This window comes from Dictyostelium purpureum (genome assembly GCF_000190715.1).
Source record: "Dictyostelium purpureum unplaced genomic scaffold DICPUscaffold_12, whole genome shotgun sequence".
Classification (NCBI taxonomy): domain Eukaryota; phylum Evosea; class Eumycetozoa; order Dictyosteliales; family Dictyosteliaceae; genus Dictyostelium; species Dictyostelium purpureum.
In genome coordinates this window covers 1-24,975 of record NW_003519349.1, presented here as the reverse complement: position 1 = coordinate 24,975, position 24,975 = coordinate 1, and the positions used below count along the sequence as shown (strand labels likewise).

General features: G+C 23.9%; 11 protein-coding genes across 11 annotated transcripts; 6 read left to right on the top strand and 5 right to left on the bottom strand.

The window, feature by feature from the left end:
- Positions 1-1,393: 1,393 nt before the first annotated feature.
- On the top strand, positions 1,394-5,001 carry DICPUDRAFT_147419 (uncharacterized protein; the record flags this gene model as incomplete). The annotated part of the gene is made up of 4 exons (XM_003283691.1): positions 1,394-2,335; positions 2,407-3,042; positions 3,121-4,791; positions 4,873-5,001. 4 exons carry the CDS (start codon positions 1,394-1,396, stop codon positions 4,999-5,001), a joined length of 3,378 nt encoding a protein of 1,125 aa, XP_003283739.1.
- A 28-nt stretch (positions 5,002-5,029) lies between these two features.
- DICPUDRAFT_52467 (uncharacterized protein) lies at positions 5,030-6,692 on the bottom strand (the record flags this gene model as incomplete). The annotated part of the gene is made up of 3 exons (XM_003283652.1): positions 5,030-5,868; positions 5,926-6,398; positions 6,473-6,692. 3 exons carry the CDS (start codon positions 6,690-6,692, stop codon positions 5,083-5,085), a joined length of 1,479 nt encoding a protein of 492 aa, XP_003283700.1. The 3' UTR covers positions 5,030-5,082.
- Positions 6,693-6,773: 81 nt separating this feature from the next.
- On the bottom strand, positions 6,774-7,523 carry DICPUDRAFT_91157 (uncharacterized protein; the record flags this gene model as incomplete). The annotated part of the gene is made up of 1 exon (XM_003283651.1): positions 6,774-7,523. A coding segment is annotated over exon 1 (495 nt), but the record flags the coding sequence as incomplete, so codon positions are not given.
- Positions 7,524-7,977: 454 nt separating this feature from the next.
- Positions 7,978-9,871, top strand: DICPUDRAFT_74679 (uncharacterized protein; the record flags this gene model as incomplete). Its single annotated transcript, XM_003283690.1, has 4 exons — positions 7,978-8,547; positions 8,614-8,803; positions 8,869-8,994; positions 9,063-9,871. 4 exons carry the CDS (start codon positions 7,978-7,980, stop codon positions 9,869-9,871), a joined length of 1,695 nt encoding a protein of 564 aa, XP_003283738.1.
- Positions 9,872-10,410: 539 nt separating this feature from the next.
- DICPUDRAFT_16837 (uncharacterized protein) lies at positions 10,411-11,958 on the top strand (the record flags this gene model as incomplete). The annotated part of the gene is made up of 1 exon (XM_003283689.1): positions 10,411-11,958. A coding segment is annotated over one exon (1,548 nt), but the record flags the coding sequence as incomplete, so codon positions are not given.
- A 907-nt stretch (positions 11,959-12,865) lies between these two features.
- arl8 (arl8, ARF-like GTPase) lies at positions 12,866-13,951 on the bottom strand (the record flags this gene model as incomplete). The annotated part of the gene is made up of 4 exons (XM_003283650.1): positions 12,866-13,047; positions 13,146-13,307; positions 13,419-13,573; positions 13,832-13,951. 4 exons carry the CDS (start codon positions 13,949-13,951, stop codon positions 12,927-12,929), a joined length of 558 nt encoding a protein of 185 aa, XP_003283698.1. The 3' UTR covers positions 12,866-12,926.
- A 669-nt stretch (positions 13,952-14,620) lies between these two features.
- Positions 14,621-15,700, bottom strand: DICPUDRAFT_26398 (histone acetyl transferase; the record flags this gene model as incomplete). The annotated part of the gene is made up of 1 exon (XM_003283649.1): positions 14,621-15,700. One exon carries the CDS (start codon positions 15,698-15,700, stop codon positions 14,621-14,623), a length of 1,080 nt encoding a protein of 359 aa, XP_003283697.1.
- Positions 15,701-17,382: 1,682 nt separating this feature from the next.
- Positions 17,383-18,427, top strand: DICPUDRAFT_147411 (uncharacterized protein; the record flags this gene model as incomplete). Its single annotated transcript, XM_003283688.1, has 2 exons — positions 17,383-17,985; positions 18,056-18,427. The coding sequence occupies 2 exons, from the start codon at positions 17,383-17,385 to the stop codon at positions 18,425-18,427; spliced, it is 975 nt and encodes a 324-aa protein (XP_003283736.1).
- Positions 18,428-18,581: 154 nt separating this feature from the next.
- DICPUDRAFT_74674 (uncharacterized protein) lies at positions 18,582-19,967 on the top strand (the record flags this gene model as incomplete). Its single annotated transcript, XM_003283687.1, has 1 exon — positions 18,582-19,967. One exon carries the CDS (start codon positions 18,582-18,584, stop codon positions 19,965-19,967), a length of 1,386 nt encoding a protein of 461 aa, XP_003283735.1.
- A 328-nt stretch (positions 19,968-20,295) lies between these two features.
- Positions 20,296-20,819, top strand: DICPUDRAFT_147409 (uncharacterized protein; the record flags this gene model as incomplete). Its single annotated transcript, XM_003283686.1, has 2 exons — positions 20,296-20,469; positions 20,763-20,819. The coding sequence occupies 2 exons, from the start codon at positions 20,296-20,298 to the stop codon at positions 20,817-20,819; spliced, it is 231 nt and encodes a 76-aa protein (XP_003283734.1).
- Positions 20,820-21,258: 439 nt separating this feature from the next.
- On the bottom strand, positions 21,259-24,678 carry DICPUDRAFT_96454 (uncharacterized protein). Its single transcript, XM_003283648.1, has 4 exons — positions 23,997-24,678; positions 23,752-23,932; positions 23,429-23,687; positions 21,259-23,344 (listed from the first exon to the last, which is right to left on the bottom strand). Exons 1-4 carry the CDS (start codon positions 24,189-24,191, stop codon positions 21,313-21,315), a joined length of 2,667 nt encoding a protein of 888 aa, XP_003283696.1. The 5' UTR covers positions 24,192-24,678; the 3' UTR covers positions 21,259-21,312.
- Positions 24,679-24,975: the final 297 nt, after the last annotated feature.

The window sequence follows — 24,975 nt, the reverse complement described above, 5'->3', positions numbered from 1 at the left end:
GTTAATATGATTTGATATTATCCAAAAAATTTATAAAAATTAAAAAAAAAATTTTTATCTTTTTAAAAAATTTAATTAAATTTCCCAAAGAAAAATAATATATAAAAACCAGTATACTCACAAATACAGATAAACCCCTTTTATATGGTTAATGTTAATATCTTGAGATGGTTTTTTTAGTTTTGAAATAACTAAAAATTTAAATAAATAAGATTTTTGTATTATTATTATTATTATTACTTTTATTATAATTATTATTATTATTATTATTATATTTATTATTATTGTTACTATTATTATTATTGCTATTCATATAATATTGATTTTTTTATTTATGTATTATTTATTGATTTATAAAATTATTAAATTGTTTAATTAAAATAATTTGATAATTTAAAAAAAACTATTAAGGATTTTTTTTCTTTATTTTCTATTATTATTATTTTATATTCTCTTTTTTTTAAATAAATAAATAAATAAATTTAAAAAAAAAAAAAATAGAACTCTCTATTTTTTTTTTTTCTATCTGTTGTTTATATTAATTATGTTATGTGTGTATGTGTGAGTTATTTATATATAAATATATATATAAATATATATAAATATATATTTTAATATAAAATATAATAAATTTTTTTTTGTTTTTTCTTTTTATTTATTAATAATGTGTGTGGTGTTCATATATTAAATAATTATTATATAAAAATAAAAGAAAAAATAAAAAAAAAATAATTAATTATTAAAAAAATTTAAAAATTTTTAAAAAATAAAATAAAAAAAATAAAATATTAAAAATTTAAAAAAAAAATAGAATAAAAAAAATCAAAAAAATTTTTTTAAAGAATTAATATTAATCAAAATCTATTTTAAACTAAGTTCAAAAAAGGTTTTTTTTTTTTTTCCCATAAAAAGAAAAAATTATAAAAGTAGTTTATTAACCTCTATGCTCTCTTATAAAAAATTTTTATATTTTTTTATATTCACTAAAAATTAACCCCCACTTTCACACCCACATTTTCAAATCATTTAAAACAATACATTCACCATCATTATAAAACAATGAACTAAATGGTTCATTTCTTTTTATATGTTTTTTATTTATATTTTTAGAAATTAGAAGTATTATGAAATTATTTTAATTTTTTTATTTTTTTTCTTTTAAAAAATTCGCAAGTGCAAAATTTTTTTTTTTTTTTTTCAAATTTTTTTTATTAAATTATTCAAACAATTATCATCATTTATTTTATTTCATTATATTAATAAATTGGTATTTAAATTGAAAACTTAGATAAATAAGCATAAATATATTAACAATACATAAATAAATAAATAAACAAGCACAATAAAATATATAAATAAAAAATAAAAATAAAAATAAATATATCAATAAAATATGAATAACGAACTTAGTTTAGTTGTAAATCAAATTGAACAAGCCTTATCATTATTACATGGAACAACATCGACTAATCAACAAAGAGAAGAATCCCAAAAATTTTTAGAGGAGGTAAAAAACAGACCAAATGCCCACAGTTATGCAATTGTAATTATTTCTTCTAGCAATAATAATATTGTTAAGCATTATGCTCTACATATTATAGAGACATTGGTAAAGACTAGATGGTACGAAGCAACCGATCAAGAAAGAGAAATTATAAAAAAAGAAATCTTAGAAATGATGTCAAGAATATCTGCACAAGAACAAAAGTTTATTAAAGAGAAATTAGTTACCATTATTGTTGAAGTTATAAAAAGAGATTGGCCCCAACGTTGGATGAATTTACTAAGTTCACTCATTGAAATTTCAGCAATATCAGATACCCAAACAGAGCTTGTACTTTTAACATTCGGTCAATTACCACATGATATAATTGAAGGTTCAGCAACAACCAATGTCTTATCAGATCAACGTAGAAAAGATTTAATGGCTGGTATCAATCAAGCAGTTTCATCACTTTTTGAATTCTTTTTTAAACTATTGGAATCTAGATATACTTTATACAAACAAAACGAGCAACAAAAAATCAAAAATCCACAAAATGTTCATTTAATCAACGTCCTCTTAAACACTTTAGGATCATATATCGAATGGATTCCTTCAAAAGTTATCTTTGATCACAAGTTGGATCATATTTTTTGCCAACTCTTACTAGATACTCCTTTTAGAATGGGATCTTGCGAAAATCTTATACTTTTCTTAAATCGTAAAGGACGTCCAGATGAAAGAATCGAATTATTAAACACACCATTCAACTTGATGGAAATTTTTTTCAATGCAATTAAAAACTCTTCAAATTTCGATGATGACTATTCTTTTCACAAAAGAATTACACAAGTAAGTAGTTTTAAAATTTAAAAAATATTATTTCGCATATGCTAATATAAATTTATTAATTATTTTAAAAGGCGTTAACATTATTAGGTACAGTTCATTTAAATGCATATGATAGTAAACATAAAATTCCAACCAATTATAGCGGTTATTTACAATTAATGATGCAAATGTTTGGTCATCCAAGTATTTTATTATCATCCTTAGCATTCCCATTTTGGTTAGCATTACTCAAAGTTGATTTAGAAGTCTCATATAAAGAAGAGTTGGTAAAACAAATTTTAGAAATTATTTTATCAAAATTTGTTAGAATTGGCGATCCAGAGAAATCCGACAACGAAAAATCAAAATTCTCTCAAATCGATTTTGCAACAAGTAAAGAGTGGTCAAGCTTTTATGGTGGTGTTAGAAATAGATACCATGAAATCGTAAAAATCATTACAACTCAATATCATGATACTGCCTATCTTTTCATCATCAATAAAATCATTGAAATTTTAGAATCATTAAAATCAAATATCAATTTAGCCTTATCTCACGAACAAGCACTCATTTTAGAATCACACTCTCACTTTTTAGAAAATGTTTTATCCACAATTAAGGATTTACCATGCGGCCCAACTTTCTTTAACAAATCACTTCAAACAAATCAAGTAGTCACCCAACAAACTGAAAAAGCATTACAATTACTTTTTGAAATTAATTCATTAGTAAGTATTACATAATAATATTTTCATTATTTACTATTATTATCATCAAATAGATACTAATTATAATCGATTTAAAAGGAACCAAATGTCACAGCTTTTCAAATCGATACATTACAAGTATTTACATTATACTATCAGACCAATCCAGATACAATTAAATTTATATTAAATAAAATTATAGTATTAATCCCATTCCCAGGTTTAGATAGTCCTAGTAAATCAATTCAAAATTCAGTACTCCACACTAGAAGAAAGGCAATTTCATCATTAATTTCAATTTCTATTGCCCTCGGTGATTTAATGAATCCATACAGCCAAACAATCTATCAATCAATTATGGAACTTTTCCAAAAAGATGCAGTAAATAATACCGAAAAAGTAATGCTCTTTCATTTATTAATTGTTTTTAGTAATAGTCTTCCAACCTATCAACAAGTCTTAGCTTTTAATAAAGAAATTCTTGGTCCAATTATTGAATTATGGTTATCACCAGATATGGTCGCTACAATCCAAACACCAGATTCTTTTATCCAAAACCTTGGCCTTAATTTACCAGATGATGGCAATACTGATCAAATTTTCATTAATAGAAGAAAAACATTATACTTTGTCATTGCAGCCATTCAAATGTTTTGGAAGAAATGCACAATTCCAACCAATTCAAGTGATGAAAACTTTGCTCCATTCATTTCTAATGGTATTAGTTATTATGGTAAATGGCCAGTCTCATCATTCATCAAAGAGGTTCTTCCAGGTTTAGTAACTTTAATTCGTACCATTCACCGTCTTTGGGATCCAGTATATAAGGCCAAGATCCACCCATCACTATCGGCTATTTATTCTTTGGATGATGCCATTACTAATCCATTATTAGGTTTGGATTATAGCAAGGATCTTAAATCAGAATCACAAAATGTAACATATGTCCGTAATCTCCTCGACACCATAAGAGATGGCTCCTATGAAATTATTGGTTTTGGCTTCACTCACTCTGATGAACTTTATGGCATCAAAGAAATTGCAAATATTTTATATGACTCTGTATTCTCCTATTTAGAATTTGTCGAAAATAGACACCTCAAATTAATTATCAAACATGTTTTAGCATATTTAATCAAGACTTGTCCATCCAAGCTTCAATCACAAATCTTTGACCCAATTTTACCATTAGTATTCTCTATCTTCTTTAACAGAATTAAAGAGGGTTGGGAAATTATAGCAACTAGATCACAAAAGATCGAAAAGGATGAAAAAACAGAAATTATTGACGATAAAATCCTAAGAGATTTTTGTTTGGATTTCTTATCATTTGCTCAAATAGCTTTTGCTCAGCCATATATTTTAACAAATCCTGATATCACAACTCCACTTGCATATAGCTTCACATCGTGTATCTCAGCAGCCGATTTTTCAATCATAAAGAAGGCGATCGCTTTATGTTGCCAATTAGTCGAACTCGAAAAATCTGATCCTAGATTCTTTAAGCTTATTGCTTCAGAAATTTTTGGTTCATGTATTAAAGTTTTAATTTTAAATAAAACTCAAGAAATTACTCCAGATATTATAGCTCTCTTAAGATTAATCTATATCAAATACTATCAAATTTCAAATTTCCCACAAGAGGTTTTACTCCAATTACCAAATATTACCCCCCAAATACTCCAAAGCTTCAATCAAGAGTTAGTTGAAAATAAAACCGAAAAAGCTCAAAAGGCATTGTTCAGAAAATTATTAAATGATATTATTGGTGTAAGTTTTTATTTTTTTATATATATAATTGTTAATAAAAATAAATTATTAATAAAACTATTTACTTTATTTTATATCTAGATTAATTCAACCAAACTTAAAAAAGAAACAATCCACGATTTACCCGAAAAACTATATATTCAAAAAGTTAGTTCATCTTCTTGGATTGAAAATAATAATCAAAAGGATCTTTCTGATTTATTTAATTAAAATAAATAAAAGCAATAATTTATAAAATAAAATAAATTATTAGTACTTTATTAAAGTATTTTTTTTTTTCTTTTTTTTTTATTATAATTTATCTAATCTTTCATTTGGTTTTGATTTTAAATCAAAATATTTTAATAAACCCACCAATAAAGCGGCAATAAAACTATTTGCAATTAAAACTCCAACTGATAAATTATAGTTGCCGGTGGATTCTTTTAAAGCACCTAATAATACAGGAAATACTACAAGACCACAATTATAAGCTGTTCCTACAAACCCATAACAGGTTCCAATAACTGAGTCTGGTACAAATAAAGGTAGAGATGAAATAATAGTTGTATTTAAAATTGAATATCCTATACCACAAATAATAATCCATGGGAGTGGGAATACATTGGTGACCAACAACAAAGTCAAACCAACTCCAAACAATATTAAAGATAGTAATAGTACAGCAATTCTTTTTGATACTTTTTTGATAAAAACACCACATATTGGGGAGAATAAAGCACTGCAAACATGTTCACTTGATAATATTAAAGCTGCTTTTTGTTCGTTGTATCCATACTTTTGGTTTAAAAAATCTGGTCCGATAATAGCTAATCCAAATAATGCTGTATACCCAAAGAAGACAATACCAACAATAATCCACATTCTAATTGGAATCTCTTTAAAAATTGATACTACTTTTCTAGTCGATTCCCTGAATTTTAGTTTGAAGCTGTGAAGTCCTTTATAATTTGAATTTATATTTCCTATACTTTCCAAATCATTATTTAAATCGGTTATTAAAATTATACCGCTATCTTCATCATACTGATTGTTATATTTTTGCTGTTGTTGTAGATGTAGCTGTTGATTTATTTTCTTATCAAGGTAATCCATTGAGAGTAATTGTTGGCCATCTTCATGCTTGTTATTGACATCACTGAAACGCTTTTTTAATACCAAATAGACGGCATTTAATACAATTCCAAATACTGAAACAAAAAATATCACCCATAGACAGACATTGAAACCATATGCTTTATTAATAGCTGGTAAGGCTACTAAACTAATAAAATTTGCTGAATAAATCCATCCAACCAATACACCCATTCCCAAAGATAAAGTTTTTGAAGAAAACCATTTGGACATCATTGTATTACTACAAGCAATTAGAGATTCACCTGCAAAGCCCAATAAGAATCTTGAGAATAACATTATACCATAATTTGGTGGTGACAATGCTCCAATCAATGTTGATAATACTACAAAAGCACTTAAAACGATGCTAACTCTATCGGGACCCAGTATATCGACCACTATACCACTTAAAAATACCATTACTATATTTGGGACTGCGTATAATGTAAATAAGCTACTAAACTGTCTTGAAGATAATGAATAGACATTATCTAAAATGAATCAAAATATACCTTGGGTTAATATATATGATAAAATAATATTTATAAGCAATGTTATTACTTACAAAAAGTATGAGACAAAGCTTCTGGTGAGGTATATGAAAAAAAAGAACTATATCCAAGATTTGATATCATAAAAACCAAAAATATCGTTTTTAAGAGTTTCATTGAAAAGAATTCTTTAAATCGATTTGATTTTTTTCTTGCTAGTGGATTTTCATATTGAAGATTTCTTAAACTTTTTCTAAGTATATTGTTTGAAGCATCCAAATCTATATAATCCATTTCTATATTATTACAGTCTTTTAAATTTCTAATATTATTTTCAAATTCTTCTTCGTCATTATGATTGTTTATGTGGTTACTGAAATTATTAAAATTTAAATAACTTTTTTCACTACTTTCGTTTAAAATACTATTTGCGCCATCTTTGCTAATATTATTATTATTAAATATTAAATTACTGCTATTTAAATTATTTATTATTAAAAATTCTTTTTCATTAATACTATTTGCGCCAATATTATAATTATCATTGCTATTTTCGTAACTATTTGCAACATTTGGGCTTTTTATAATTGTAATTTCTTTATTTAAATTTGGTGTATTTTCTAATATCTTTGTTATTTCCTCTTCATCTTCTTTACTTAATTCTATATAATCGTTTTTTATAATTTTATCGTGTGGGTGGTGAATAAGCGAGGGACTTTTATTGGGAGGTGAATTATTATTTGTATTATAAATATCAACCGATTTTATTACAAAAATTTTATTGGTATTGTTACTATTGTTTAAATTATTTGAATTTTCATTTCTATCTTGAAAATCATGTTGACCTTTATCGACAGAGTCCAACACCATATTTTAAATAAATATTATTATGTATATATAAAATGATTAATAAATTTTATAAATATTTATATTATTAAACTATTTTGTATTATCTTCATAAATTATTAAAATGTAAAATAATAAATATTAAAAAATAATTATTAATTATTTATTTATTTAAAATAATAATAAAAAATTAAAAGAAAAAAAAGTATAAAAATTATGTTAATGTGGTTGTGTGGGTGTGTTAGAAATTTATAATAAAAAAAACAATTAATATCTTTCTGTTTTTTTTTATGTTTGTAAATATATATATTTAATTAAAAAAAAAAATAAAAAAAAATAAATTAAAAAAACAAAACAAAAAAAAAAAGAAAAATTAATTTCCCAAAAAATAGACAATAACCACATAATTAACGAATATATAACTTAGAAAAAGTTATTGTTTTGAAAAAAAACATTAAAAATTAAAAATTAAAAATTAAAAAAAAATAAATAAAAAAGGCTATCAGATGAAATTTTTCAATTTATTTGAAATATTTTTATTTATTATTTATTATTTAATTAAAAAGAGAAATAGAAATATTCAAATAAATTTTCTTTTTTTTTTTTAATTTTTATTTTTTAAAAAATTTTTTTATTATTTTTTTTTAATTATTTTTTTTTTTAAAAAATTTCCCACCATATGCAATATTATTATAACCTAACTCCAGACCTAATAGAATATAACTATTCAGAAATGATTGATAATAGGAAAAGAAAAAACCCCGAGCCAGAAATTAGACAATTTGAATATCCCGACTATTCTAACGATGTTATAGCAGACAGTGTTTACAAAGATATAAAAAATAGAAATAATATTTCATTAATCTTTAGAAATGAATTTAAAAATGCAAGAGACGAGGACATTCTTTATGATATAGAACAATTTGAAATTTACTATTCAACAAATAAAAAGAGTTATACAAACATTAAACCATCACCTGACAGATATGTTTATATTGATCAAATCAATTCAGAGAAGCATTTTTTCATTCAAGGCATCATCAAAAGCCCACCCAACTCAAAGTATATAAATCAATTGATTGTAGCGGAAATTTCAGAGTACTCTTTACAATATGGGGATAAGTCAGAATGGTCTTTATGGATCCGTGTTATCGGAGATGAATGGTTTAAACTTCTCCAACCCTATGCACCATATTCAAAATATTTCTCCCCAATGTATTATAGATTTAAAACCGTAATGTACACCACACAGCTTTTCGAAAAAGAGAAAAAAAATATAAACTATAAAAAATTAGAAAATTATGTAAGTGGATAATATTAGATATTATTCTATAAAAAAAATATTAATATTTTTATTTTTAAAATAAAGCTAGAAAAAAATTATAAAGACTATCATAAAGATGATATATTATATTTCAAAGATGAAGTCTTTAAACATGTTAAAGAATTTTTAAAAATTAATCCCACTTATACTTTAGCATTAGACAAAGAGATGAATGAAAAAATTCAGGAAATTGAAAGCAACAAAAACAATATTAATGATGAAAACAATACCATTTGTAAGTAATATAAAATATTTTATTTAATATTATATCTGCATCAAAATAACCAACCCTAAATTTAGTATTAAAAAATGTAACAACAATGAAGTTTACTCCACCAACACCATACAACCAACCTGATAAATATCAAAACGATTTAAATAAGGAAATTAAAAAACTTAAATCTGATATGAAACAATATTTCTCTAGTAAGTATAATTATGGATTTAAAAAATAAAAAAATAAAATTATTAATATTAACTTATATTTTTAATAGGAAGGACATTAACAGAAAATGATTTAAATGATTTAAATGAAATGGAAGAATATGAAATGGAGCAAAAAGAAAGAATTGAAGAGAAAGAAATCATAGAGAATTTAAATTTTGAAACAAGGGACTTGATGATATTTTCCCTTGTCGATAAAAACACGTTAAAAAAAAACTATATAGGTGATAGAAAGATTCCAGGCACTAAATTAGGATATTTTTACAACTATGACTATGACTTTAACTATGATGATGACACATACTTTAAAGAATTTGTACCAGAAAAAACTCGTGACAGAGAAGAAAACGAATCAATTGAAGAAAAAGAGAAATATTTAATTCAAACAGATTCTTTACAATTTTCAAAATTACCAAAAGAAACCATCACTTTTAAAAACTATCAAAGTCTATATCTCGATGACAAATCCATTGGAGTTGAAAGATTTAATTTTGATTTAGAAAAGAATCCAAATGAAGATCTTTTACCATTTTTAGTTTGTAGGGTATGTGGAGTTGCAAAACATATTACGGGTGCAAATTGTGATCCATTACAGAAATTAGATAGTGATATGTCAAACTCAATTCAAGATTTTATATTGCATTTAGAAAGACACCGTTCAGATTTTCTTAGATCAATGTCAAAAAAACAAAGAGATAATATAGACAGGTGTATGAACTTCAACTGCCATTTAAATCGCTCAAGAATAGAAACCATCGAATCAAACTCATTAAAAGAACTATATAGCGAAACCAGTTTAAATACTACGAAACCACGCACTCGATCCAACCCAATCTTTAGCTTTAACCCCTGGCCTTAAGAATTAATAATATTAATAATAATAATAAATATTATATTAATAGTTAATAATTAATAATAAATAATTAATAAATAATTAATATTTAATAATGATAATGATTTAATAATTAACTAATAATAATAAATTGTATATAAAACGTTTTATATTTTGTAATTTTTAAAAGAGATATAACACTTATTAAAATGAAAAATAATAAAATAAAAAAAAAAAAAGTAATATTAATCCTCATTATCTTTGTTGATAAGAATTAAAAACTTTTTTTTGAAACAATTTTATTTATTTTTAGTGTGCCTCTTGGATACCAAGCTCGAAAAAAAAAACCATACCCAAAGTAAATTTTCAAGACATTAACAGTTTTCATTTTATTTTTTTTTTTATAAATTTTTTTTATAAACTTGAATAAATAAATAAATGTTTTTTTTTTATTTTTTTTTTATTTTTTTTTTTTATTTTTTTTTTTTTAAAAATGATTTCTATAATACTTTTTATTTTTACAAAAAACTATGGATAATCAAGAAAGAAAAATTATAACAGTTGGGGATAATTTATTCTTTAAAGTATTTCGTAATATAGTACTTTATACAGAAATTCAAAGATTTAAAATTAATAAAAAAGTTCTCTTTAAATCAAAAACAGAATTGGTTTGTTATGATCAAAGAGAATATATTTCCGCTATAGATATTGATTTTGATGAAGATATCGAGCAAGGATTAATTTCAGATAATGTAGTAGAAGTTAATTTCAAAGGATACTATAACAAACCATTAAATCAAGCAATTCCAAGTAGTGTTTCAAAGATATCATTCTATAGATGGTTCAACCAACCAATTTTAGGTGGTCAACTTTCAAACATAACAGAGCTAATTTTTGACTACAACTGTCCTTTTAACTTTCCACTTTCTGGTGTACTTCCTTCGACTATTAAAAGACTTAGTTTGCCTCGTTATTTTAACCAAGTTCTCTCTGTGGGTGACCTTCCATCCTCATTAACCGATCTTACTTTCCAAGGTCCGTTTAGTCAAAACCCTGAAGTAATCCCAAAGAATCTAACCATATTAGCTTTCAATGGTGAAGTCCAAAACCCTCTTGTACGTGCTCATTTTCCAGATAGTTTAACCCATTTAATATTTGGCACAAAATGTTCATTTAACCACCCAATTACCGGTATAATTCCATCTTTCGTCGAAAAACTTGCATTTGGTTATGGCTTTAACCAAAGACTCAATATTGGTGATATACCAGATAGTGTTGTTGAACTCTCATTTCACACTCTCTTTAACCAACCTTTAGTTGGACTACCACAAATCAAAAAGCTGGTTATTTTTGGTCAATTTAATCAACCTATTTTACCTAAACAACTCCCAGAAAGCTTAACTGAGCTCTCGTTCTTTAACTGTTCATTCGATCAACCAGTTACAGGAATATTACCATCATCACTCACTAAACTATCATTTGGTCAAGGTTTTAAACAAATACTCAAACCAGGTGACATTCCTTCATCTGTTAAAATTTTAGATGGTTTAAACCAAATTATCGAACCATTTTCACTTCCAGACTCAATAGAAACACTTAGCTTTGGTCACCATTTCAACCATGAACTCATTGAAAATACAATTCCAAAATCAGTTACATCACTAACACTTTCAAACTGCTTTAACCATGAAATTTTACCTGGACAACTACATGAAGGTATTAAGGAACTTAATTTCAATTCCTCAGAATTCGATCACCCTTTACCACCATCAGTTCTTCCATCAACCCTCACCTCATTAAAACTAGGTTTTCTATTTAAACAAAAACTCGAGCATAACTCCATTCCCCCATCAGTAACAGAGCTTTGTTTAGGAGGTCTTTTTAATCACTCTGTATCCCACGGAATCATTCCAAATAGTATCAAAAAATTAGAATTCAGTCACTCTTTTAATCAAGACTTACAACCTGGTGACTTACATTCAGTCCAGTCATTACAATTTGGTTATTGCTTTAACAGATCTCTTAAAGATGTTATTCCTTCATCATGCACTCATTTAGGTCTTCATTATAGTTTTAATCAAAAAATAACTGAAGATTTATTACCAAATTCTGTCGCTTCATTAAAGGTACATGCTAATACCTTTAAGCAAACTTTAGATTCTCTTCCACAAAGCATCAAGAAATTTGAAAAAAGTGAATATTAAATAAACAAAAAATATTATATTTAAAAAAATTCAATTTTATCTTCTTTATTCACAAATTTTTTTATTTTGTTCATTTGCGTAATAATTTTATATAGTGACCATACGTAACATAGTAACCATATGCAACAAAGACTAAATAATATTATAAAAAATATACTTATCACAACCATTATATTTAGATTATAATAATTAAATTAGATGGAATTTTTTTATTTTAATTACATTGTTAAAGAGATACTCAGAGAATGAATCAATTAAAAAGATTCTGCAAAGGTGAATCTAGAAAAGTCTTGGAATAGAAGAACTCTATTAGTCCCAATCCTAATTTCGACGCTTAAGAAACTCTCGTTCACGCAGTTTTCTTCATAGTATCCGGAATACTCAAAATAATAAATAAATTTATTATTTCTCGTAAACGCTTTTTTAATAATGACAAAAATTTTAGAAAAAACGAATCACTCTTCGCTTGAATTATGGGACGAAAAAAAATTTAAAAAATATTTTTTTAAAAAAAAAAGTGCGCAAAAATAATCAAAAAGGTGATTTGATTATCCATTAATATTATTTGTGCATTATATAATATGATATTTTTGGTAATTATTTGTTTATAAATTATAAAACTATATATAGGTTTATAATAAATTATAAAACTATATATATAAAAAATATAAAATTAAATGAAATAAAATAAAAAAACCAAAAGAAATTTTGTTATTATTGGACATTTGGTTTTTGGTTTGGTTTATATTTATACAATTTATATTTTTACAAAACCAAATTAAAACTGATTGTATCCATTATATATTTTTTTTTTTTTAATTTTTTTTTTATTTAATTTTTTTTTAGTTTTTTTTTATAATATAAATATGTATCGAATTCTAATTTTTAACAGTTGAGCTATGCTTGATCAACCAATCTAATGTAATATCAATATTAACACTATTTTTAGCTGAAATTGAATAACAACAAACTTCTCTTCCAACAATATTCTTTAAATCTCTGTAATAACAATAATAAAATAATAAACGTTAGTACCAATAAACATTTAAAATGTTTGATTATAAGCAATGGATAATTATTAAAAAAAAAAAACTTACAAAATTTCAATCATCTCTTCAACACCAACGGATTGTGGAAGATCATTTTTATTTGCAACAACCAAAAGTGGAATCTTTGCTAATGGTGGTTTATTAATTAAATCTTGTAAAGCTTGTTTTGATTGTTCGAATTTATCTCTATCAACTGAATCAACAACATAGCTAAAGAAATAAAAGGATAGAATTAGTATCTTTATTTTTATAATTTTTTTAAAAAATATAAAAAAAAATATCTAAATTTAATATAGTAAAATTTCATCGTTATAAACTTACACTATAGCATTAACACCTCTACAATATCTTTCCCACATTCCTCTAAATCTTGGTTGTCCACCAATATCCCATAATTTAATTGTAACATTGCCCTTTGTAACCTTTTTCATATTAAAACCAATAGTTGGAATTGTATCTTCAATAAATGCGCCACTCTAATATTTATTTAATTATGATCATAATATTTTATTTATTTTTTTATATTTGGATTTGATTTTATTGATTTATTATTGATTATTAATATTATTCGTTTTATAAATGATTTAATTAAATTGTTTTGTTGAAAATATTTATAAAAAACAATTATGTTTTATATAAATAGATATAAAAACAAAGATTAATTTTAAATTAGAAAAAAAAAAAATTATTAGTGCTGTTTTTTGATCTTTGTAATAAAATAAATTGCAACTTACCGAAATAACATTAACTAAAGTAGTTTTACCACTGCCTTGTAAACCTACAAGAGTTAGCTCCATTTCTTGTTTCCAAAATAAACTTTTAAAAAAGTTTAAGATTGAATCGAAAAATTTCATCATCTTTGATTGTATATGTGTATTTTATTTAATCTTTTATAAATTAAATAAATGATGATTTAGTTTCTGAGCTAATTTGAAAATAATACTAGTTTTTTGCAAAAATTTTAAAAAAAAAAATAAAAAAAAATAAAATTAAAAAAAATAATTTTTTTTTTCAAAAAATTATATTTTGTGTATTTATTTATATTTATAAAAAAAAAAAAAAGAATTAATATTAAGATTTTAAAATAATTATATTTTTAAATGAAAAAAATAAAAAAAAATAATTACTATAAAACTTTGTGTATTGTGATGTTTAGTGCACACAAAAAAAAATAATAAAAAATAAATATTATTATCAAAAATTTAGAAAAAAAATTAAAAAAAAATAAAATTAAAAAAAAAAAATAAAAGGAGTTTTCTGGTTAAAAATAATAAAAGAAAAGTAAATTTATTTATTTATTATGTATATTATTTATTATGTGTATTATTTGTATATGAATATGGGTGTGTGAGGAAAGTGGTTGTATGTGTTTTTTTTTTAAATTAAAAAATTAAAAATAATAAAAATAAATAAAATAAAAATAAAAATAAATAAAAATAAATTATAAGTTTTTTAATTATTATTTTTTCGGTATTGTTTTTTAATTTCTAAATAAATTCAAAAATTGAGCATATTTAAAATTTTTATTTTATATTATTTATTAAATTTTTACAAAATTTTTCTAAACGATCAGCAACTTCAAAATATACTGTACCTTCACCATTAAATTCTCTACAGTTGTTGCACATTCTTTTTAAATCGGCCAAAAATATATTCTTTGTAATATAATAATTATTTGCTGCTAAACGATCAGAGATCATTTGTAAATCAACGGGATCTTTAACTACGTTGTAATAGTTTGGAGCTTCGTCTAATGAGACTGCTTTTTGAAATGGCCATGAATCTTCGTGATTTTTAATTTCTACAAGAGCTTTTCCTAATTGAATTTGAAGATTTTGAATTTGAGCTTCGTCCACATTGTTAATCCAACCTGATTCTTTGATGCCTCTAATGCTTTCGATGGCTATACGGCGTTCACCATTTTTGAAGAATTTTAAACCAGGATTAACCAAATGGGAGGTACTAATCTCTCTAATTTTAGCATTTAAAACATCTCTTTGTCTACGCACCATTGATGGTATATCTAAATATGTTACATTTGGATGAACTACACACTCCATTAACGAACCACCATCGTATTCTTGAATAAAACCCTTCCATTTCTCTTTGGCCAAAGTAATTTCGTGAGTAAAACCTTGCTTTTGAAAGTATTCGATGGCAAAATTATCAGCAAAAGTTAAAAAGTGATAAATACCAGTCTTTCTATTATATTCTTTTAAATGAGTCATTAAAAATGAACCATAACCTTTAACTTGCTCGCTTGATGTAATAGCACAAAATGCAATTTCTATAAACCCTTGATCTCTGAAAGGCCTGAAACAAATACCACCAATAACATTATTATTCTTTATGATAAGTAGCGATTCATGGAATCTATCAAACATCAATCTGACTATATACTCTCTAGGCATCTTTGGTAATTGTTTCGAAAATACATTTTTTAAATTTATTAATAGTTCTAAATTCTTTGATGTACTATCGTTTGTAATAACTTCAAATCTTAATATACCTCTTTCTTTTTCTTCTTTTGCTGTAATTTTACCAACATCTATATTCTCTGGCCCTAATGTCTCTGTTGTTGCAACTGGTGTTACTGTTGGCATATGATGATTATTTAATATTTCGTTTTGTTGTTGTGGTGGTGGTATATGTTGTAATGGTTTCGATAGTGGTATATGTTGCTGTAATGGTATTTGCTGTACTGGTATTTGTTGTACTGGTATTTGTTGTACTGGTATTTGTTGTACTGGTATTTGTTGTTGTAATGGTAGTGATGATATTTGTTGCTGCAATGGTATTTGTTGTTGTTGTTCGGCCAATATATAATTATTTGTATTTATTATTTGTTCTTGTTGTGTTGTTTGTTGTGGTAATTGCTGGAATGTTTGTTGTTGGTGTTGTTGGTGTTGTTGGTGTTGTAGGTGTTGTAGGTGTTGTTGGTGTTGTTGGTGTTGTTGGTGTTGTTGGTGTAATGGATGGGATATATCATTTATTGGTGGTTGAATGTTAGATTGGGTTGATAAATGCTCCATCGTTTTAAATTATTTTATATTATATTATATACAGTTTTATTATTTATTATTTTTTTTAAAAAGGAAAAGATAAACCCAGTTATCTTTATTTATTATTTTGTTCATAAAACATTAGAAAATGAAAAAAAAAATAGAAAATAAAAAATTATTTAAAAAAAAAAAAAAATTAAAAATGAAATTTTTTTTATTTTTAAAAAAAATAAAATTAAAAAAATATAATATAAATTTAAAAGGAATAAAAAACTATTAATATATTTGTTTTGAAACGGAAATAAAAAAGATAAAAAAGATAAAGATAAAAAAGAGAAAAAAATGTTTTTTTTTTTTTTTTTTAAAGAAATAATTTTATTTAAATAAATTTTCATTTTAATTTTTTATAGTTAAAAGACGTAAAAAGGAGCAGACTCAAGGATGAAACAATTTCGGATCACTGTAGAATTAAAATAGAAATAGTTAGTATGAGGTAAATAAATATTTTACTTGTCAAAAAATGTTTATTTCAATTATGTTTTATCAGAGATCTTGATGTATGAATTGTTATTTCATCAAATAGCTGCAGAAGTAGCAAATTTTTATCATCACCAAAACATAATTGGAATAAATAATTTTATGGTTTTATTTTATATACATACAAATTCGGTTTTATGGCAATGAAAAAAAAAAAAAAAAAAAAAAAATTTTTTTAAAGGTTTTTAAAAAATAATTTTTTTAGAAAATTTTCAAAAAAAAAAAAAAAAAAAAAAAAGAAAAAAAAAAAAAAAAAAAATACATAATAAAATAACGTTATAAATAAAATATTTACAAATAAATTCTACAAATAAAAAAAATCAAATAAAAAAAGTTTTGGTTAATTTACTAGATCTCATTGTTTTCTTTATTTATTAATTTATAATTATATTTTACATTATTTTATTTTTTATTTATTATTGCTTTGATAAAGTTAAAGTTTAGTATAATAGTTTTATAATATTGAGATTTTTTAAACAATTGTATTATTATTGTTTTTATTATTATTATTATTACTATTTCTAATAAATAGATATTTACATTTTCTTTTTTCTATTTTTTAAATTTTATTTTGATTTTTTTATTTAAATTTTTTTATATTTTATTTTTTTTTATTTTTTATTTTTTTATTTTATTACCAAAATTTTAAATTTTGGTTTATTTATTTTGGTTTTTATTATTGTATATATTCACACAATCTCTTTTTTTTTAATTTGTTTTTAGAATAAGAAAAATTAAAAAAAAAAATGAAAAAAAATTTTATATATTTTGTAATATTATTATTTAGTTGTTGTATTTTACCAATTTTATCAATAGATAATCAAATCACAGTTAGTGGTATTAGCAGTGGTGGATTTTTTGCAGTTCAATATCATATAGCATTTTCATCATTGGTAAGAGGTGCAGCAGTTCTCGCAGGTGGGCCTTATTGGTGTGCCAAAGGAAATGCAATTACAGCACAAATAGATTGTATGAAGACACCAGAATTAATTAGTGTTGATGAATTAATCATTGCTACCAAATATGCACAAGATACACTTACAATCGATGATACAGCAAATCTACAGAATAGTGTAATTTGGCTCTACTCTGGTATGAATGATACAGTTGTTCATCCAGGTGTAATGCACAAATTAGTTGAATACTATCAAAATTTCTTAAAGAATGATAGTATTCATACAGTTTTTAACATTCAATCAGAACATGCATTCATCACAAATGGTTATGGTAACAATTGCACTTTTTTAGGTCCACAATATATCAACAATTGTGATTATAATTCACCATTCGAATTTTTATCATTATTTTATCCAAATTTACAAGACCCAGTTAATGCTTCACCTGATAATGTATGTACATATATACTACAATAAAAATAATAAAAATAGGAATAACTAATAATTTAAAATTTTAAAATAGATTATTACAATTGACCAATCCTCATTTATTCCAATTGGATTTACAACTTTAACAGCTTCATTAAATAGTGAGGCTTTTGCATATATTCCAACCAAATGTAAAAATGATAAATCTTTATGTACTATTCACGTTGCCTTTCATGGATGTTTACAAACCATTGCGAATATCGGTGACTCATTTTATACAAAGACTGGATACAATGAAATAGCCGAAGCAAATAACATTATTATTTTATATCCACAGTCAATGATGAGTGTTTTAAATCCAAAAGGATGCTTCGATTGGTGGGGATTTGCCGGGGAAAACTATGCCACTAAATATGGTGCTCAAATGGCCACTGTTAACTCAATGGTTATGTCTTTATTAAACTAAATGTATATATTATATTAAAATAAAATAAAAAATTACTTTATCCTACAAATTTCCAAATTTTTTTTCATCATTTTTTTATAATTTTTTTAAAAAGATTTTTTTTATTTAAACTAAAATTTTTTTGTTTTATAAAAATTATTTATTTAAAACTAAAATGACCCTTCTTCCTAACTATCTATATGACTATGTATTCAGTTGCATATTGGAATATCTTTATAGAAAACCATCAATTCCCTCATCCCGTGACTTTAGTATTTGTATAAATAATAATGAAGTTATTGGTTATGCAACAATCAATAAATCATTGTATAATATTATTTCATCAATTCTAAAAAAACTTTTAAATTTTAGTAGTTTCAAGTTATTAAGAAACTTAATAGATTATAAAAACCCAACACTACAAGAATTTGGTAAATTAATACCACTCAAAGATTCAGTCGCAGTTTATTCGTCATATGATATTACGAACAAAAATATTGATACTAGTGTTTATAAAAAAATTTTGATTGAAGTATCTTATCCTGACTTTGAATGCCCACAAAATGCAAGGCTTAATATTATTTTTAGGCAGAATCCGAACTTTGATTTAAAAAGTCTTGTAACCAATTTCAAAAATGAAAATATAAGGAAGGTATCAATGCATGGTAATAACTTTACAAAAGAAGAAAAAAAAGCATTAGTTGATATTGCAACAAAAACTGGAGTAAAAAAGATCAGATTGTATGGTATCTTGGTGGATGATGATATTTCACCATTATTTAACTTGACACAACTTACTGCATTAGGACTTTCGGAGTGTTCCTATCCAAAGTATGTAGCGATGATCAACAATCAAAATACAAAATTAAAAAAGCTTAGAATAGAATCACCAGGCTTAAACGAGGATATGGAATACAATGATTCTGAAACCATCCATCAAGATTTTAAGTCAATGGTCGAAACTTTATCAAAAAATACAACTATTAAAAAACTGGAGATTTTAGAATTTAATTATTTACAAAAATATATAAATGAGTTAGAAATTGTTAATGGTTTTAAAACAATTTTTACAAGTCCATTTTTTTCAGTTGAATCTTTAAAAATTACTACCAGTTCCCATTTCCTCAATGAGGCTATGATTCATAATAAAACTATTAAAAATTTGGAACTAATAGAGGGTGATCTCGATAATGTAATCAGAAATATTTTGGTGCATAATAGAACCATCAGAAACATTACCACAAGATACAATAGTTCTGAAGAAGATCTCAATGCTTTAAAACTATTAACCCAAGAACCCTACTCATCCACAATTGACCTTTACTCCATCACCTTTTATGTACAAAGAGACGAAATACAAAAATATAAAAAAATGTTCAAATATCATCATTTTCCAGTCAGAGAGTTTAATATTAGACCTTATAACTACACAATGTATGGCAGATCAGTTTCCAGCCAAATCGTTGTAAATAATTCAATTTTAAATATCATACAACAGAAAGGTTTTAAGCCACCAAAAATTTCTGATGAATTTAGAAATTGTTTTTTAAATAATAAATAAATAAATTTTAAAGTAAATTTTTTTTTTTTTTTGTTTATTTGATAATGCAAAATATACATATATTAAAAAAAAAAAAAAAAAAAAAAAAAAGGATATAAAATAGAGAAAAAACCAATAATCTATTATGATATTTCATTAAAATTTTTTATACCATCACAATAAACCGAATTTCTATATTGATTAAAATAAAAAAAAAAAATTTTTTTTTTTTTTTTTTTAATTTTTTTTTTTTTAATTTTTTTTTTAAAATTTTTTTTTTTTTAATTTTTCAATTTTTTTTTCACTTTATTTTTCATTCTAAACACACACTTTATATAATTTAAATAAAATGGAAGAACAAAAAACTGCTCCATACAACCCACGTTTCCCAAATCAAAACCAAACTAAACATTGTTGGGCTAACTATGTTGATTTCCACGGTTGTGTTAAACATTACAATGGTGACGACTCAAAATGTCAAACTTTCTTCAACTCAATGAAATCATTATGTCCAGAAGCTTGGGTATGTAACAAAAAAATAAAAATAAAAATAAAAAAAAAATAAAAATAAAAAGATTCATCAATTCTATCTATACAGAAATAATTAAAAAAACAAATTTCAGAACAATCAATGTATACAAATAAGATACCTTATTTTAATATCAATGAATAAAGATTCATTTTTAAATAGACACAACAATATCAACAACAATGTCAACAACAGCAACAATAACAATAACAATAACAATAATAATAATAATAATAGTTTAACATATAATAATAATATACTAATTGTTTTTTTTTTTTTAATTTTAGATTTCAGAATGGGATGAACAAAGAGACAAAACTATTTTCCCATCAGAAAGAGTTTAAATTATTAAAAATTTAGAAATATATAAAATTTTGTTAATATAAAAAAAAACAATAGTAATAAAAATAAAATAAAATAAAAAATATAAAGCAATAAAAAAAAAAAAAAAAAAAAAAAGTAAATTCGAGTTTTTTATTTATTATGCACTAAACAACCAGATAAATTAGTATTAGTAAAAATTTATTTATTTTAAATTAACAGATTGATTTTATATAATTTAAAAGAAATCTATTGTTAGAAATCGAAATTTTATTATTCATTTACATGTTTATTGTTATAATCATAATTATTTTTTAAATTAAATAAAGTGGATTAAATAAAGAAATAAATTTTAAAGAAATAATTGTTTTTTTTTTTTTTTAAAATAAAAATTATTTACAAAAATAATTTGATTAATAATTTTTTATAGGTTTTTAATAGACTTTTTTTTTTTTTGTTTTTGGAATATATAGTATATGTACAGTTTAATAGATAATATTTTTTTAATTTTTTTTTTTATATACCGACAGGAGTTGGTGTTGGTATTGCTTCTTTAATTGGTTGCATTGTTGGCGAAGTTGTAGCGATATTTGTCAAAGTATTATGTTTTTTCTTTTTACCAAATTTCGAAGAGAATTTAAAGAACACAGAACCTCTTTTTTCCTTTTCTTCTTGTTGTTGCTTTAGTTTTTGCTTTTGTAATTCTTTATTGTTGGCAACCTCTTTTAAGAATTCTAAAAGATCACAGGATGAATCATCTAATAGTTCAGATCCCTCAACAACTGCTTGAATAATTCTATTTTGGTGTTCATAGGTATCAATGGCTTCGCTTATAACAGATATTTCGGAGGTAGTGGAGTTTCTTCTACTTTGGTTAACAGTGTTGTTGTTTTGTGAATTGGTACCACGTGGTTGGCTAATTGAAATGTTGCTACCTGTTTTTGGGTCATCATTTTCTGATATTTCGGTCATTAACGAAGCCTCTGAAATACTAGCATTGGTCGATGATTTTTTTAAATGGTAACTACAGATACTGCTATTACAATCTCCTGAAACATCTAAATGTGGAATATTAAATGTAGACTGATTTAAATGTACAGATGATGTTGGTTGTGCATGGGGTTGGGGTGATGGTTGGAGCGATGATGATGCATCATTTACAACAATGGGGGTAGTGGCAACTGATGAGGGGTAGTTTGAAATGGTTGTGGAAGATGACGATAATGAGTGAGCGGTATATGGGGCGATTAGAGAACCATTGCTAGAGTCTAATGTGGATTTTATTTTACAGATACCAAGAGAGGAGTTTGATTTCTTTTTTGGATTGGAATTGCCCACACCTAAAGTTTCTTCAATTAAAGTTTGTAAGTCAGCGGCTGGATGAATTGGATCATCAACATATGGTGAGAGTTCACTGATTAAATCGACTTGATCTAATTGTTTTAATCTTTCATTGCACTTTTTGATGATTGCTTTTAATTCTCTCTTTTCGGCTTTTTCATTGTCTACTTCGCTACGAAGTTTATTTAGTAAATTATTTTTTCTTTTTAATTCTTCAACCTCTTTCTTTAGTTTTGTATTCTCGGCCATCAAATTTATAATATCGATTTCTTTTTGATCCCTCATTTCGGATATTTCATCTATGTTGGTATGGGATTGGGAGAATTGATGATTCTTTACGAGCGATTTACCGCCAGTAGTTTCAACTTGCTGAGACTGAGTTAGTGGTGATTGTTTTTTCTCTTTTTCGACTTGTTGTTGTAAATGTAAAATATGTTGCGAGTTTGAAACTACGTTGTTGGCAGATGGGGACTTTTTAAGTTTATTTGGTGAGGATCCATCTTTGCCTCTAATCCATGGCAACATTGATTTAAAGAATGTTTTTTGCTTAACTGATTGAAGTGCTAAATCTAATCTTTTTACAACCTCTGAGCCATCTCGTATTTCTGAATTTATATAGTTTTCAATTTTTTCTCTATGATCGATTACTTGGCCAATTAATACATTTAAATTGTCGATAATTGATTCTTCAGAGGCACTCGATTTATTATTTGATTCTTCGAAAACACTACCACTTGACTGAGCTGTTGCCGGGTTGTTTATATTGAGACTACTTAAATTATTTACACTGTTGGATGATTTAATTGGTGGTGAACTTTTGGCACTACTATTATTTGAGGATCCACTACCACTACCACTACCGCTACTTCCAACAACAGGTTCGGCCAAACTATCAAAAAATACATGAATTCTTTCAGAATTTGCAATAATAAAGTCATTTAAATAGGCCATATATTCTTCTTTTATTCCATTGCCAAATGGCATTTCATTTGCTAAATTTTGTAATAACTTTGATACTAAAACCAAACTTCTTCTTGTTTCAGGAGTTGGTTCTTCTTCTTTTGGTATTAATCCAAATGCTTCTGGTGCAACAATTGCAGGGCAAATAAATCTTAAAAAAATAAAACCACCAACAACTGTAGTTTTCATTGATTCAAATTTCTTTTCTACTTTTTCTTGTGTGTGATTTAAAATATGTCTTATTGGTCTAATTAATATTTTTAAAAAAAAAAAAACATTAATATACAAATTTTAATATTTATATTTAAATATATTGTTTTATTACACTTACAAAGGACATTGTTCGACTGAATCTAATATTTTATCTAATAATTGTTGTGTAATAGTAATTAATTTTTCTAAATTTGCTTGGATATCAACACCTTTGCCTGCTTTTTCTGGATCAATTTCAAACGAAAAGTTTCTTGAACATAAATCTATAACAAATGGTTGTAATAAATATTTTAAATAACTTTCTCCAACTCTTTTATAAAATGCTGATATTAATCTTGTTGCTGTACTTAATCCTCTAAACAATGTTGCGGAATTTGCTATAAATAAATTTATTAATAAATGTTTGGTATTATTATTGTTATTTATAAAAAAAATAGTTACTTGTATTATCTATTTCCCTATCAATTGCCCATTTTAATATATATGATGATTTTAAATTACAATGATATTCAAAGAACAATATTAAATATTCTGATATATGTACATTATTTGGAACTGTTTCTTTTACTAATGTAGTCGAACATAATGATGATACCAATTCTAAATCTGATGATAAAAATAACTAAAAATTATAATGTTAGTTTTATTCTCTATTGCATATTATATGTATATAAAGATTATCTTACTTCTATAATTTCATTATATTTATTTGGTGTTTTTTCAATAGAACTGGTTGATCTTAAATTATGTTTATATTTTGAACCAAAAACTACATTTGAATTATTTTGTTCACCTTCACAAATACTATTTGTTTCTTCTTCAAGTATTGGCTTATCTACGCCATTATTGTTATTATTACTTTCATTTTTTAATTCTGTCATTTTTTTATTAATATTTGTTTTATATTATCATTGATTGTACTATTATGAGGTTGTGTTTTGTTTTTTTTGGTTAAGTTATTTTCCTATAGATATTACAGTTTTTTTTTTATATATTACTTTATACTATTATATATAATTATTACTATTTTTTAATATCTAAATATTTTAATGTTATTATTTTTATTATTAGTTATAATCAATATAAATAAAAATAGGATAAAATTATTTAATTTTAAAAAAAAAAATAAGAAAATAAAAAATAAAAAATAATTTAAACCAAAAAACAACAAATAAATTAAAAATAAAAATAAAATATATTTATAATATGCTAATATTAAAAAATTATTATTGAATAGTATAAAATAAATAAAATAAAATAAATAAATAAATAAATAATTTTTTTTTTAAAAACAAATAAAAAAAATTTAAACAAAATAAATAAAATAAAACAAAGTTATAATCTATATATCAAATATATTTGTTTAAGTGTGTGTCTGTAAGTATATGTGTGAGAGTATGTGTGAATAAATTAAATAAAAAAATAAAAAATATTAAATAATAAAAAAAAAATAAAAATAAAAAAATATATTATTATTATTATTATTATTATTATTTAAAAAGAATTTAATAAAATAATTTAAAAAAGTTTAAATAAAATAATTGAATATATTAAAACAACAAAAATATACATATAGTTAGTTTAAAATATTTAAACTAAAATACAATACACAATTGTGAGTGAAAAAAAGAAAATAAATGTATATATAAATGTGTGTATAAATGC

Coding starts and splice junctions, on each gene's coding strand:
- DICPUDRAFT_96454 (XM_003283648.1), bottom strand. CDS start 24,191: ATGACAGAATTAAAAAATGAAAGTAATAATAACAATAATGGCGTAGAT. Junction 23,933..23,996: donor AATATAATGAAATTATAGAA/GTAAGATAATCT, acceptor TATAATTTTTAG/TTATTTTTATCATCAGATTT. Junction 23,688..23,751: donor TAGGGAAATAGATAATACAA/GTAACTATTTTT, acceptor ATTTATTTATAG/CAAATTCCGCAACATTGTTT.